The 15,406-nt window shown below is 43.3% G+C and overlaps 2 protein-coding genes across 4 annotated transcripts in view; one reads left to right on the forward strand and one right to left on the reverse strand.

Annotated features, from left to right (window-relative positions):
- BRAP (BRCA1 associated protein) overlaps positions 1-5,260 on the reverse strand; it is a 39,690-nt gene extending 34,430 nt beyond the window's left edge. The window contains exon 1 of the mRNA XM_012663471.1: positions 5,254-5,260. The gene's annotated coding sequence lies outside the window, so the exon portion shown is untranslated. The remainder of the gene's footprint in view (positions 1-5,253) is intronic.
- The window catches only part of ACAD10 (acyl-CoA dehydrogenase family, member 10), a 46,192-nt gene that overhangs the window by 4,081 nt on the left and 26,705 nt on the right, over positions 1-15,406 (forward strand). For 2 of the 3 annotated variants that reach the window (XM_012663467.1, XM_012663468.1), the window contains exons 2-8: positions 1,484-1,683; positions 3,624-3,772; positions 6,346-6,540; positions 9,074-9,232; positions 10,082-10,241; positions 11,513-11,654; positions 15,062-15,130. In XM_012663467.1, the coding sequence (XP_012518921.1) occupies positions 1,497-1,683; positions 3,624-3,772; positions 6,346-6,540; positions 9,074-9,232; positions 10,082-10,241; positions 11,513-11,654; positions 15,062-15,130 (1,061 nt within the window). In that variant the 5' untranslated portion in view covers positions 1,484-1,496. The remainder of the gene's footprint in view (positions 1-1,483; positions 1,684-3,623; positions 3,773-6,345; positions 6,541-9,073; positions 9,233-10,081; positions 10,242-11,512; positions 11,655-15,061; positions 15,131-15,406) is intronic. The other variant, XM_012663469.1, reaches the window with a different exon arrangement.

Raw genomic sequence — 15,406 nt, forward strand, 5'->3', positions numbered from 1 at the left:
CCACCATGCCCGGCTAATTTTTTCTATGTATTTTTAGTTGTCCAATTAATTTCTTTCTATTTTTAGTAGAGACGGGGTCTCGCTCTTGCTCAGTCTGGTTTCGAACTGCTGAGCTCAAACAATCCGCCCGCCTCAGCCTCCCAGAGTGTTAGGATTACAGGCGTGAGCCACTGCGCCCGGCCCTAGCCTGTTTTAATCTTACCTGATTTTTATAATAGTAAGTTTTTTAACTATAGAAGTGACATAAAAAGTAGGTCGGGTGTGGTGGCTCACGCCTGTAATCCTAACATTTTGGAAGGCCAAGGCAGGAAGATTGCTTGAGCCCAGGAGTTTGAGGTTGCAGTGAGCTATGATGATGCCACTACACTCTAGCCCAGACAACAGAGCTGGGTACAAAGTACAATGATCTCTCATATACCTTTCATCTAGATTGACTATTAATATTTGGCCATATTTGGTTTATCTCTATGCATGTGTATGTAGATATATATCTATATGCACTTGCATTTGTTTGTTGTGTGTATATGTTTTTTTTAAACCTGATCATTTTGAAAATAAGTTTAGAAAAGAGGCAGTGGGGAACAGTCAGTAGGCTATCACAGTGATCAGTAAGTGATCAGTAAGAGAGATAATGGTGTTTTGATGTTGTGATGGTGGTATCTTAAGTGCTAGGAGGAGATGAGTACAGGACATCTTGGGAGTATACAGACTCCTACTCTGTCATTTCTGATAGCCAGAAGAGGTTTCACAAAGACAGTGACAGGTAAACTACAACCCAAAGGACCCTTTAGAATTAACCAGGTAACAGGTGAAAGAGAGCATTCCAGGCCAAGGGAACAGAATATGCAAAGGCTTGGTAGCATGGGGAGAACTTCACGTGTTTGAGGAAACTGCATGTAGATTTCCATGTCCAGATTATCCAGGTTGAGGTGAAAAAACGGGGAATTGCTGCAGAAAGAGGGAAGCGGATCTTAGAGGGCCTTTTAAACTAGGTTAAGGAACTGAGAGTTAATCTAGAGGGCAGTGGGCACCATTGAAGATTTTAAATGGGGTTAGAATATGATTAGACTTCCAGTTTTGAAAGATTCATCTGACTAAAGAGTGAAGAAAGGATTGGAGGGAGGTTTGAGAAGAGGCAAGGGGACCAGTTAGGATCCATGGGCAAGATGGTGGCAGTAGGAATGGAAAGAGGTAGATGGAGATTTTCAGGAGGAAGAATTGACAGCACAGAACAACACCTGAGGTGAGATTGTGGGAACTCAGGGTGAGTCCCAGTTTTCTAGCATGGGCAGGAGGATGGATGATGGAGCCCTTTACTCAGTTGTCAGGGAGGGCGGAGACACAGTGAGGTCACTTGTGGATGTGGTTTGAGGTGTTTGTTGGTGATCAGTTGGAGATGTCTGGCTGGCACCCCTGAGCCCCAGGGTGGAGGCCTGAATTTGAGGCAGCGAAGGTGAGCTCTGCCCTCTGCCTTCTCGCACAGCCCCAGCCTCAACATGTGCATAAGAAGGCTTTTGCAGTCCGCCCCTCTCCAGTGGGCTTGGAGGGCAGCCTTCCTGAAACACTTCCAGTCCAGGCACCAGGGAACCCACCGGTGGACACATTTTGGAGGCAGCACCTACAGAGCCGTAATTTTTGACATGGGCGGAGTTCTCATTCCTTCTCCAGGGAAAGTGGCTGCAGGTGAGCTCTTCATTCTGTTCTGTTTCACTTTGGGGGACTGGGGTGTGGGGGAGAATGGAGGGGGTGGAGGAGGCAGAGTGTATCCCAGCGGGCAGTGCTCTGGCTCTTGAATCAAATTCCAAGCACCACTTAGTGGCTGAGTGTCTTGGGCAAATTATTCAACTTGTCTTATTTTCCTCCTCATTAAATTAGGACTAATAAAAGTACCTGCCTCCTTGGGATTTGGGGGAGAGTTGAATGAAGCAATCCACGAAAAGCACTTGCCTAGCGTGGTGAGTGCTCAGCTCCTCCTAGATTCTCAATCAGCGATGAGCTGCCATGATTGTCGTTGTTGTGATCAGAATTTAACTACCTTTCCCTGGGAACTGTGCTGCTTCTGAAATCTTGAATGCTGAATGCAATTGCCCCTTTGATTACATTTCTCTCTTCTGCCTCGCTCCCTCTAAACCTGCTTCTGGGCCTACAAGGTGAACCCTCCAGTCTCCTTGGCCCTCTCTTTATCAGCCTCTCCCTGGTTTTACTTCTTTTCCCTACTCAGTTCAACCTACGTTAGTTAGATTCATTTTGGCTTCAAGTGGTAGCAAACTTAACAAGCGACTTGTCATCATTTCAAATTTCACCTCGTGGTCTGTCATGGCTGCCCCACCTCCTGCTGTATGTTCTCATTTGAGCCAGCAGGAAGGAGAAAAGGACAATTTGCTGTCCCTCTCCTTTTGACTTTCAGAGGTGGCTGGCTGGCCAGTTCTCCATCCTAAATCAACCCAAGTGCAGGTTTTCTACACCCATGCGTCTGGGCTCTCTAACACTGCTGGAAACAATTACCCAACTGTGCAAACTGGCTGCGTGGGCTAGTTTTTTTTTTTTTTTTTTTTTTTTGAGACAGAGTCTCACTCTTTTGCCTGGGCTAGAGTGAGTGCCCTGGCGTCAGCCTAGCTCACAGCAACCTCAAACTCCTGGGCTCAAGCAATCCTTCTGCCTCAGCCTCCCGAGTAGCTGGGACTACAGGCATGCGCCACCATGCCCGGCTAATTTTGTCTATACATTTTTAGTTGTCCAATTAATTTCTTTCTATTTTTAGTAGAGACGGGGTCTCGCTCTGGCTCAGGCTGGTCTCGAACTCCTGAGCTCAAACAATCCGCCCGCCTCGGCCTCCCAGAGTGCTAGGATTACAGGCGTGAGCCACCGCGTCCGGCCGGGCTAGTTTTTGAGCTCCAACCTCAGCTGGGCCCTTGGTGCTAAGCCAAAGCCTCCCTATTCTTCTCGTATTTCTCTCACGGTTACCTCAGGGGCTGTTCCAAACTGTCAGCTCCCCCAGGCTCCTCACCATCCCCAAATATTCATACTCGACAGCTTAATGTCCCCTTTACAGAAATCATAAAGGTCACTGGACAGGAAGTTTCTCAACTTTCTCCAGAATCTCTTGAGAACCTCCATTCCCACTGCCTCTCCCTGTGTGTAGATCCCTGTCTTTTCTAACCCAAATGATGGCATCACCCTCCTCACTCCTCTCCCTGCCTCTAGCTCCAGAGTTACCTTTCTAGAACATAGATCTTGTTCCTTCCCTCCCCTGCTTCAAAGCCTTGAATGCCTGCATGTAGTCCCTTAGCTTAAGTCTGGAAGCTTTCGCCAGGTATTCAGGGCCTCTCACAGTTCTAGCTTTCCTGTCCCTGTGTCATACCATTTTCACTGTGTGACCGCACCCAGCCAGGACCTGATACTTAATGGCAGTGTGCACTCTGTCATACAAATTAGTGTCACTCTTCCTTTGGAGGTCTGAGGTTGAGATTTTGCATTTCATGAATTTCTCTGACGTCCTACTAGCATCCCCCTGGCACCATGATGATGCCGTAGGAACTGGTGTGGTAATTCCCTGAGTCCCTCAAACCCCAGCCGTTTGTCAATGTATTATATTTTACTTTTGCATATTTTGCTTCCTATAGAATGGGAGGTACGGAATCATATCCCTTCTGGAACTATAATGAAGGCCTTGATGGAAGGTGGTGAAAATGGGCCTTGGATGAGATTTATGAGAGGAGAGATAAAAGTGCAGGATTTCTTACAAGAATTTGGGAGACTTTGCTCTGAAATGGTGAGTGATAAACATACCTGCATTTCCGTATTATTCTTTCTGCATTGAGTAGTGGTTGCAACATTCATCCATAAGTTGATTAAACTGAAAATAAAGCAAAACGTAGGCCTGCCGCCATGGCTCTTGCCTGTAATCCTAGCACTTTGGGAGGTTGAAGCAGGAAGATCACTTGAGGTCAGGAGTTCGAGACCACCCTGAGCAAGAGTGAGACCCCATCTGTACAAAAAATAGAAACATTAGCTGGGTGTGGTGGTACACACCTGTAGTCCCAGCTACTCGGGAGGCTGAGGCAGGAAGATCACTTCAGCCCAGGAGTTCAAAGTTGCATTGTACTCCAGCCTGGGTGACAGAGCAAGACCCTGTCTCAAAAAAAAAGTGAAACCTAATGTTTCAGTTCATTTTGCACTGCTACAAAAAAATGCCTGAGGCTGGGTAATTTATAAAGAAAAGTGGTTTATTCGGCTCACAGTTCTGCAGATTGTTCAGGAAGCATCGCACCAGCATCTGCTTCTGCTGAAGGCTTCAGGGAGCTTCCCATCAAGGTGAAAGGTGAAGAAGAAGCAGGCGTGTCACATGGCGAGAGAAGGAGCAAAGATGGTGGGAGTGGTGCCAGGCTCCTTCAGACAATCAGCTCTTAACTAATACAGAGAGAACTTACCCATTATGGAGGGGAAGGCACCACGCGATTTATGAGGGATCCACCCCATGACCCAAACACCTCCCACCGGGTCCACATTCAACACTGGGGATCAAATTTCAACATGAAATTTGGAGGAGCCCAACATCCAAACCATATCGTCTAATAACCCATTATGTGTTTTTAAGCTATTTCTTCTATCCCTAGGTACTCAACTTTAAATTCACGTATGCATAAGTAGAAATATTCTTTAGTAAGCCCCTCCAGCAGATTTTTTTTAATGTTTACTTGTTTATTATAAAGGATATTATGAAGGATACAGATGAACAGTCACCTGACAAGATGCACAGGGGGAAGGGGTGCAGAGCTTCCATGCCCTTCCTGGGCCTGCCACCCTCCAGCACCTCCGTGTGTTCAGCAACCCAAAAACTCCCCGCACCCCACAGATAGTGAAACAGGACCTGTCTGCATAAAGGCTTTGATCAAAAATATTATTTAAAGCAGTAATATTAGCATTTTCTCTGTATTGTGTATTACTCTAAGCTCTTTATATTAACTCATGTAACCCTCACAATAGCTCTACTAAAATATAATTTAGAAATATAATAGTAAGAAAAGTTCTGTAGGTGGATGGTGATGATAGTTGTATAACAATGTGACTGTACTTAACACCACTACATTGTACACTTAAAAATAGTTAAAATGAGCCAGGCGCAGTGGCTCACACCTGTAATCCTGGCACTTTGGAAGGCTGAGGTGGGAAGATCACTTGAGGCCAGGTGTTCGAGACTAGCCTGGGCAACATATCAAGACCCCATCTCAAAAAAAAATTTTTTTTAATTACCTGAGACTGGTGGTGAGCCTCTATCATCCTAATTACTCAAGAGGCTGAGGCAGGAGGATCATGTGAGCCCAGGAGTTCGAGACTGCAGTGAGCTGTGATCTCAGCACTGCACTCCAACCTAGATGACAGAGTGAGACCCTGTTTCAAAACATAAAAAAAGTTAAAATGGTAAATTTTATGTTTCATATATTTTCTGTAATTAAAAAATATGTATATATAAAATAGTAAACCTTGAAAACGTTATGCTAAGTGAAAGAAGCAGCCAGTCAAAAAAGACCACATATCGTACGGTTCCATTTACATGAAATGTCCAGAATAGGCAAATCTATAGAGACAGAAAGTAGATTAGTGGTTTTCCAGGCCTGGGGCTGTTGGGGGAAATGAGGAGTGACTGCTAATGGGTATGGGTTTCCCTTTAGGGTAATGAAAATGTTCTAAAATTGATTGTGGTGATGGTTGCACAACTTTATGAATATATTAAAAACCATTGAATTGTATACTTTAGGTGAATTATACAGTATGTGAATTATATTTCAATAAGGCTATTATAAAATATCTGTGTGTATATATGTATATATAAAACAGCAGACTTTGCTTTTGCAGATTTTGAAACTTGATAATAATAAGAGTTTTAGAAAACTCACATAGATTGAATTTAAAAACAAAAAAATTGATGAGAAACTAAAGTTCATAATGGTGATGCTGAGGCAATACAAAATCATTAAGTGCCTTCTGGATCATTAAAAATTAAATTACATCTGCTTAATACACTTTTAGACTTTAATGTATCCTCTTATGACGTTCTGGTATTTTTTCAATTAGCCATCCACGAGTGGAATAAAGAAGTCATTTAATTGCATTATTGATATAAATAGCTCCATTCCCTCATCATTGTAACTCCAATTCTAAGTTACTTTTTTAAAAAACCTTAGATGAAGAGTTCAGCACAGGGTTGGAGGGAGACAGCAAGCCGAGAGTCCGGACACTTACAACCAGAGAGCAGTAGGAAGCCAGGAATAAGTCTTTTCCGTTTGTCGGGACTGGTTCTCACTCTTAACGATTCTGGTTCTCCTCCGCCCTCCCTGTTCTTAGTCAAAGACCTCTGTGCCTGTGGACTCATTTTTCTCTCTGCTGACCGGTGAGCAAGTGGCAAAGCAGTTCCCAGTGATGACTGAGGCCATCGCTCAAATTCGGGCAAAAGGCCTTCGGACTGCAGTCTTGAGCAATAATTTTTACTTTCCTGATGGGAGAAGCTTTTTGCCCCTGGACCGGAAACAGTTTGATGTGGTAAGCTCACAGTGATTCAAACAATCAAAACAGGATCTGTGCAGGATGCAACATTAAATGCTGCCTTTTAGCAGGTCTTGAGGGAATGGTTATTTATTTAGAAACTTGACTAAGTTAGGTTTAGATGCAGTGGGTTGAAAACAGGGTTTTTAGAATATGACTGTGCTCTTAGCAAGGTCACCATTTGTGGGATTTGAAAACTGATTGTAACCTCAGCTTTAGAGACTCCCTTACATTCTGAATTCAAGCCTTTGTCTTCATATAACAAGAGCATCTCCATCAGCCTGCACATCTTAATGGGCCTTTTGACCTTTTCTCTTCTCAAACCAACTATGTTGCCCTCTATGCTGTGATGTTAATTCCCAGACCAGCACTGTCCAGTAAAACTTGACTGCCTCCCTGGCCTGATTTAGTCCCCTGCTGAATTGATACGATATGCTCCATGTGTATATGCCGACCTTGAATGCTTATGATACAGTTTTGACGTGCTTGGCTGTATTTGGGTACTTTTTAAATGTTTGTGTCTTATAACCAACAGCAGTGATAATTCTCTTTAGACACTCCAAAGCCCAGATTGGCATAGAGCTTCCAGGGCCTTACAGAGTTGGGATGGATCAGGAGGAACCTTCCCTGTGGCCCACTCCTCCAGGGATAGTCCGGGTCGGTGCAAATGGGAAACATCTGGCTAAATACAGTGAGTCACGGTGGCCTCTGGAACACATTAGGAGAAACTTCTCTGATAACTTGAGCATTGCACATTTTATTAATAGAACCCCTTTCTGTTTCTTTCCATCCTTGGAAGAGGTACTTTGGTTTGACTCCAGAAAGTAGCATGTTCCCTGCCCCTTAGTCCTAAATCTGCCTGTTGTGTGTGTTTGTGCCCTTAATTGGACCAGTGAGATTAATGTATAGGTTTTCAACTCTGCCTGCACATCAGCATGACCTGGGAGTTTGTAAAGGTACCAGGTACCTTTCCCTGGAAGTTCTCATTGAGTGTGTCTGGGCAGGACCTGGACATGCATATTTATGAAAAACACCATAGGTGATTCTGCCGTGCAGTTGGGGTGAGAACCCCTGAGATGCAGTGGGTTCTGTCCACAGTTCTCTCCTGTCACACGGCCCCCAGCATGCCCACCTTGAGAAGGAGGCTTCCCTTCTACCTTCCTGTGACAGATCCTTGACAAACTAAAACCATTTTTATTTCATCTATATTTGGACAAACACTGGCCATGTTCCCACAGTTCCTCGTTTGCCGAGGAGGTAATAGAAACCTTGAACAGGTTCATGCCATCTGTGCAAAAGGGAAGGGAAAGAGAAGGCCAGAGATCTATCAAACAAATCTTCAGGATTTTTCACCTCACCCAAATGCAGCTGACCTGGTGAGAAGAGCTGTCTGCTCGTCAGAACTTGGACCCATCCCCGTGAGTCCCCTCTGCTCTCTCACGTCTTGTCTCAGCTGGCACAACTATGAAGCACAACAGCGAGAAGCTGCTTCCTTCTAGCATAATGTATCGATTGGTGTGTGACATGTCCTGCTTCTCTGCTACCCACGATTAACATTTTCTTTAGGGGGAGCTTCTTAGTATTCTTTTAACTCACTCAGGTCCTTAGGAGACAAGGAAAAGTGAGTAGAAAGGTCCAGTTTATTCAGGACATTTATTTACCTGAAAGAACAGTTTCACCCACCTAGAATACAAGTGGAGGGAGGGTCCCTTGCTTTTGTCCTTGACCTTAGAGAACGTGGGTCATTCCAAACAGTGAGTCAGACATTTAGTTCTATTCTTAGGGAGGACCAGAGGGTGTTGGTTATAGGCCTATATGGCCCTGCTGGGCCCACTTTATAGAAGATTAAGCCCTGGAGACAGTGTAAGAGCACTTCCAGGGGGTCACTGGATCAGAGATAGCCTGACGCTGAGATAGCTTTTTCAGGGTTCTCCTGAACCCTCACCAGCCCCCCAGTTCCAGATGATGTACATGGCTGAAGCAAGGCTGTCAGGGTAGAGGGGCCTCCTAGCATGAAAGGAACAGTGTCTTTGCCACTGTGGTATCTTTGGTATCAGTCCTCCTGTGGGATTTCTGTCTAAATTGAGTATGGATGGGTTATTTTTTTTAACCTCTGAAGTAAACATTAAGGTCATGTTTATTTTGTAGCAGTAAACAGTCCCCTCTTTCTGGAAAAATGGTAAAATATTTTCCATAAAGCTGACATGTACAGCTTATCTTCTGTTCTGTGTAGCCCCAATATATGGCATTAGCAAAATGCCATCCACTGTGACCTTGCTGTTTGTATAAGGTCGTAGCATCTGAACCAGAACTTTGGTTTCGTGAGTTTGCCCCCAGGTTGTAACCTAGTATTGTCAAATCACTCAACGTAAGAAGGCAACATCATTTTATATCATAACACTCTTAAGTTACTTACTGAAATAAATCTCAACTGTCCTCCTCATGTTCTTCCTTTCAAAAAGTTTACCAGCATGCGTGTGGGAGCGCCACCTTTAGGGACATTCATCTCTCATTCCTGTCCCTCCCTCAGGTCGTGGAGTCCTGCCTGGAAGGTATCTGTAAGCCAGACCCTAGGATCTACCAGCTGTGCTTAGAGCGGCTCGGCCTGCAGCCCTCTGAGTCCATCTTTCTTGACGATCTTGGACCAAATCTAAAAGCAGCTGCCAGCCTTGGTATTCGCACCATTAAGGTAATAGTCACTATGTTTTGAACCCTACTATGCACCAGGCACTATGTTTCTACCCAGTCTTTTTACATTTGTAGCTGTAGCTTTCCTTAGTGGTTTCCCCCATGTTTCCATAGTCATCTTATTTTTGTTTTTATTAATTTGGACATCTATGTGACTAGCTGCTTGTATTTTCAATGGGAAGCAAGACAAACACATACTAAGAAGGCATTTTGAGAAAATGCCTTGTATACAAGGAGGTGAATGGCAGGCTAAAGACAGCGCGTGGCATTCAGACTGTCCTAGTGATCTAGTGATGCTGTTCTAGGTGGGGAGCACTCGGGCTACCCAGGCCATGAAGGCTATGAAGTGCAAGAAGCCATGTGAGAGCTCTCGGCCAGCCTTCTTCTACATTTGAGTTTTCATTACTAAGCTAATGGGCCTGTAGAGACAGAGCAAATGCAGCAGCACAATCTTCCTTCTGCCTTCTTGTCCCAAGAGAGTATATTTTTTAAGACGGAGTCTCACTATGTTGCCCAGGCTGGCCTTACACTCCTGAGCTCAAGTGATCCTCCTGCCTTGGCCTCCAGTAGCTGGATTGTAGGCAGCAGCCATCACACTCTGCTGTGTTGTGAACTCTTAACCGATGCTCTTCCCTGCAGATAGAAAGTTCAATGTGGGTAGGAGTTATTAATAAATGGGAAGAGGAAACTCATTCTGCTGCTTCCTCATTAGCTGAGTATCCTGTCTGCAAAGGCCTTCCTCAGAGAACTGACTTCTTCAATAACTTCCTCTAAAGAACTACCCTTGCAGAGAACAGACAGGAAGGGAGGTCAGGACCAGCTGGTGGTTCAATATTTTCTCTGAAACCAGGTTCATGACCCAGAGACTGCAGTAAAGGAATTAGAAGCTCTTTTGGGTTTTACATTGAGAGCGAGTATTCCAAACACACGTCCTGTGAGAAAGACAATGGAAATTCCAAAAGAGTCCTTGGAGAAATACCTCAAAGACTTACTAGGGATCCAAACCACAGGTATGTGAATTTTGGTATTTTGGTAACTCTCCTCAAGGCTGTGCTTTCAGTCTGGTTCTCACTTTCAAATCCTGATGGAATGTGCTAGAGACAAAGAGGCAGTGTGATGGGAAAGCAGCCATTGGGCCTGGTGGATCTGAGTGCTGTTTTCAGTTTTGCTTGGGAAAAAGCATTGACTTCCTTTTTCATGGGTCCCCCAAAGTGTACCTGTGCCTCTCCTCTACGTGAGAGCGTGGTAGAGCAGCAGTCACCTGCAGACGGCTTTCAGGGAGGAGAGGAACTTGGGGACTGCAGTGTGTGCTCAGGGGGGTTTGAGAGCTTCTAATTTTTTAAGAGGACAGCCTGCTTTGTGAAGGTGACTTGAAAGCTGCATGATTTTAAAATGTGACAAGATGTCTCCATCTCTCGGAGAGAAGTTCCTTCTCTCATTCTCCGCATTCCACCCTCAGAAAAACAAGTGCCTTGTGAGCTTTTGAAGAGATTCTTACCAGATGATCAAGTTTTGCCTTACCCTCTTGGTCCTTGAAAAAGGCTTTTATTGATAGAGTTTCATGTTACGATATTTTCCAGTGATTGGATTCTTGGTAGTGTCTCTGCGAAGCTGAGGGGCCCCTTCTGACCAGGCTGACAGACTCAGGCAGTCCCTTTGCTCTCCTGCTCTTCCGACCGAGTGAAGTGAATCTACGTCCAGAGTTCAGTCCGATGAAGCCGAGGGTTAGTGAGGTTCACCTCCTCAAGGAGCCTACAAGGGAGCCACAGAATTCAGCCTGGTGGAATGGGAAATTGCATCCCACGGAAGCTTTAGCTAAAGCCGAAGGCCTCTGCATAGCTCCTTTTAGCTGTCACGTCAGTGTCAGGCTGAGGGACACACAAGGGCACTTTTCATCCTCAGGCTTAAAGCATTCCATTTGGCAAGATGAGTTGCCATGACTGTGCTTATGGTTGATAAACAGAATAAAAATGTTTTTGGTCATGGAGCAGGAGTTGGCAAGAAGGGTAAAATTGGACACCGGTACAAAGTGAGAAAATTATCATAGTGTAAAGCCAGTGGCCTTTGCCAAATTGTAGTGGCATGTGATTCTGGACCTGAGCTGGCAGGTGCGCCTGGGACTCAGTCCCTCCTGGTACCCAGGGAGGAGATGCCTTCCTTGTTCTGCATATCAGACAAGGATATTTTGCATCCGAAGTGCAGGACTCATTAGAAAGAAAGAATGTCTGTCCAGACCTGTCCTCAGATCCGGTTTGAATTTTTGATGTTTGCAAACTTGCAGGCCCATTGGAACTCCTGCAGTTTGATCACGGGCAGTCAAATCCAACTTACTACATCAGACTGGCCAATCATCAGCTGGTTCTGAGGAAGAAACCTCCAGGGACACTCCTTCCATCTGCCCACGCAGTGGAGAGGGAGTTCAGGTAAGTTCTCAGGGCCCAGGGGGCACTTGCCCACCTGGCCTCCATGTTGCACACGCTCAGCCCCTAGCTGGAAAGTCAGCACTCTGTAAAAGTGCCCTGACACGTTTAAAGCTGCAATTAGGAATCTCTCAGTTATTTCAAATGAGAACACATAACTAATTTCATTCAGAAGTTTGGCTTCTCTTTTCTATTCCTAAACTTGCTGGAGGCTAGATTTTTTTTGGAACTTCTAGATGAAAAAAGGCATTATTGAGATGCTCTTTAGTCTTGCCCTTTAGTTTTAAAAACTTTCCAGTAAAGATTAAAGTCTTTAGGACCTTTAGTCTTAAAATCAATATATTAGTGGGGCTACATGTGGCCATGAGTGGATAGTCATCGAAGCTGGATGACAGGTACATGGGGTTCACTATACAAATCTCTCTACCATTATATGTGTTTGAAATTTTCTGTACTAAAATATTTAAAAGAATAAATGCATTATAACCCATCCCCAGTAAAATATTTTGTTTTGCAAATAGGAAAATTTAAACATAGAAGGTAGGAAAAAACCTCACTGCAAATCCCTTGGAGAGTGGGCAGCAAAGCCACAAAAGAGCTCTAGGGTGGGGCTCGCTGTCCTAGGAGATTTGCCCTGCCTCTTCTTATTTCAGCCTCTTACACTCTACAGAAGGAGGGTTGCAGAGAGTAATAGGAAAATGGGATTTCAGCTCCCGGCCCCTCCTTGTTCTTGTTGTTTACTGTCTCTCCTCTCGACTCTTTGGTTCCTAGACTCTGCTTTCCCCAGGTGTTGCAGGGACTGCTGACTAAAGATTATAAAGCCTTAGGGGTTACTCACAGGAGAAAGCCTATAGCTATTTTTGAGCACTTACTATGTGCCCATATGAGAGCAGATGTGTATTTGTGGAAAGAGAGACCTTAAAATTGTAAAACCACCACTGTGTTTTCTGTGTATCATGCTTGGGATCGCTCTCTAACCCTTCCCAGAGGTACCAAGGAATTCTGGAGTGCTAAAATGATATTCAAAAAATCCAGGAATGCACAGAATTTCCACTGTAGTAAAAACTGAAATGTTCATTTGAAGATGAAACATAATATAGTATCTGCTTATAAAATGCCAAACGTGGCCAGAAGCAGTGGCTCACGCCTATAACCCTGGCACTTTGGGAAGTGAAGGTGGGAGGATTGCTTGAGGCCAGGAGTTTGAGATCAGCCCAGGCAACATAGTGAGACCTCATCTCTACAAAAAATGAAAAAATTAGTCGGGTGTGGTGGTGCATACCGGTAGTCCCAGCTACTCAGGAGGCTGAGGTGGGAAGATCACTTGAGCGCAGGAGTTTGAGGCTGCAGTGAGCTATGATGACAACCCTGCTCTCCAGCCTGAGCAACAGTGAGACCCTGTCTCTTAAAAAAAAAAAAAAAATTTCTTCCTTGAATGTTTCATAGAATTCACCAGTGAAATCATCTGTGCCAGGAATTTTCTTTTTTTTTTTTTTTTTTTTTAGACAGAGTCTCACTGTGATGCCCGGGGTAGAGTGCCGTGGCATCAGCCTAGCTCAGAGCAACCTCAAACTCCTGGGCTCAAGCGATCCTCCTGCCTCAGCCTCCTGAGTAGCTGGGACTATAGGCATGCGCCAACATGCCCGGCTAATTTTTTCTATATATTTTTAGTTGTCCGATTAATTTCTTTCTATTTTTAGCAGAGATGGGGTCTCGCTCTGGCTCAGGCTGGTTTCGAACTCCTGAGCTCAAGCAATCCACCCGCCTCGGCCTCCCAGAGAGCTAGGATTACAGGCGTGAGCCACCGCGCCCGGCCAGGAATTTTCTTTAGGAGAAGGTTTTTGATTATGAATTCAGTTTAATAAATACAGGGTTACTCAGATATTTTATTTCATTTTGTTTTAGTTTTGATAAGTTGGAATTTCTAAGGAATTTTTCCATTTCACCTAAGCTGTCAAATTTATTGTTCATAATATCACCTTATTATCCTTTTTTTTTTGAAGATAGGGTCTCCGTCTGTTGCCCAGGCTAGAGAGCAGTAGCATCATCATAGCTCACTGCAGCCTCAAAGTTCTGGGCTCAAGTGATCCTCCAGCCTCAGCCTGGCCTGCCTTTTAAAGTATGTAGGATCTGTAGTAATATCCCCTCCTTATCGTTCCTGGTATTGATTGATAATTTGTTCTCTCTTTTTTTCTCTCTCATCATTCTAGCTAGGTATGTATCAATCATGTTGATCTGTTCAAAGAACCAATATTTGGTTTCATTAATTTTTTCTGTTTTTATTGTATTTCTACTGTTAACTTTATTCCCTTTCATCTACTTACTCTGGGTTTATTTTTACCTTCTTAAGATGTAATCTTAAGTCAGTGATTTAAAATCTTTTTTCTTTTCTAATACAAACATTTAAAGTTGTAAGTGTGTTTCTAAGCACTTCTTAGCTGCATTCTACAAATTTTGTATTTTTATTATTATTCTAATTTGAAATACTTTCTAATTTCTCTTTTGATTTCTTTTTTAACCCATGGGTTATATAGAAGTGTGTTGTTTAGCTTTCAAATATTTGGGTTTTTTCTAGATACCATACATTAGTTTAATCATATTCTAGTTTAATTCCACTGAGATCCGAGAAATATTCTGCACAATTTCAATATTTATTGAAATTTAATGAGACTTATTTTATGGACCAGCACATGATTCATCTTGGTAAACATATTGTGTACACTTGAAAATAATGTGTATTTCACAATTGCCGAGTGAGTGTCCTAGAAATATCCAGCAGGTCAAGTTGGTTGGTAGTGTTGTTCAGATCTATGTCTTTAGATAAAGCTCTTTGTCTAGTTCTATCATTACTGAGAAAGGAGTGTTAAAATCCCAACTATGATTGTGGATTTGTCCATTTTTCTCTTTAATTTGAATCATTTTTACTTCATGTATTTCTAAGGTATGTTTTAAGCACGTGTGTATTTGTGATTGTAGTATTTTCCTGATAATCAACTCCTGTACTGTTTTGAAATGTCTGTCTGTCTCTGGTAATGCTCTGCCCTAAAGCCCACTTTACCTGGTACTGGAGTAGCCACGCCGGCTCCATTACACTTAGCAATTGCACAGTACTTCCCTTTCTAGCCTTTCGTTTTCAACCTATCTATGTTTTTATATTTAAAGCATAACTCTTGTAGACATCATATAGTTTGGTCATATATTGATATGTTTGATGTAGATCTGTGACTTCACCATTTGTTTTTTGTTTACCCCATCTGTTTTGTGTTCTTATCTACTTTTGGGTCAATTGAATATTTCTTAGAATTCCATTTCAGTTTATGCCTGTACTAATTTTTAAATCAGAATAGTAATTTCAAGAACATTTCATGAGTTCTGCCAGCAGTTCTGCTTATGTTATTTTGTTCTGGCAGGATTATGAAAGCCCTTGCAAAGGCTGGAGTGCCTGTCCCTAATGTTGTTGACCTCTGCGAAGATTCAAGGTAAAGTTCAGATGTATTTTTGCCATTGCATATTCAAGCTACAGGAGTGAAAAGCCTATATGCTAATTCAAATTCCAGATTGTTCAAGACAAATAAAGTTTGGGTAGGAGAGAAAAGAGACTTTATAGCAACCTCCCCCAGAAGTTCTCAGATCTTTTAGTTATCCTGAAAGATCAACATATGCCTGCTTTTATGAGATTGGTAGAAAACATCTTTTTGAACATTCCAAAAATATATGTTCATCTAGTTTGGTGTTGCTTCTTTTTTTTTTTTTTT

This window comes from Propithecus coquereli, unplaced genomic scaffold (assembly GCF_000956105.1).
Source record: "Propithecus coquereli isolate 6110/MARCELLA unplaced genomic scaffold, Pcoq_1.0 Scaffold81, whole genome shotgun sequence".
Lineage (NCBI taxonomy): Eukaryota > Metazoa > Chordata > Mammalia > Primates > Indriidae > Propithecus > Propithecus coquereli.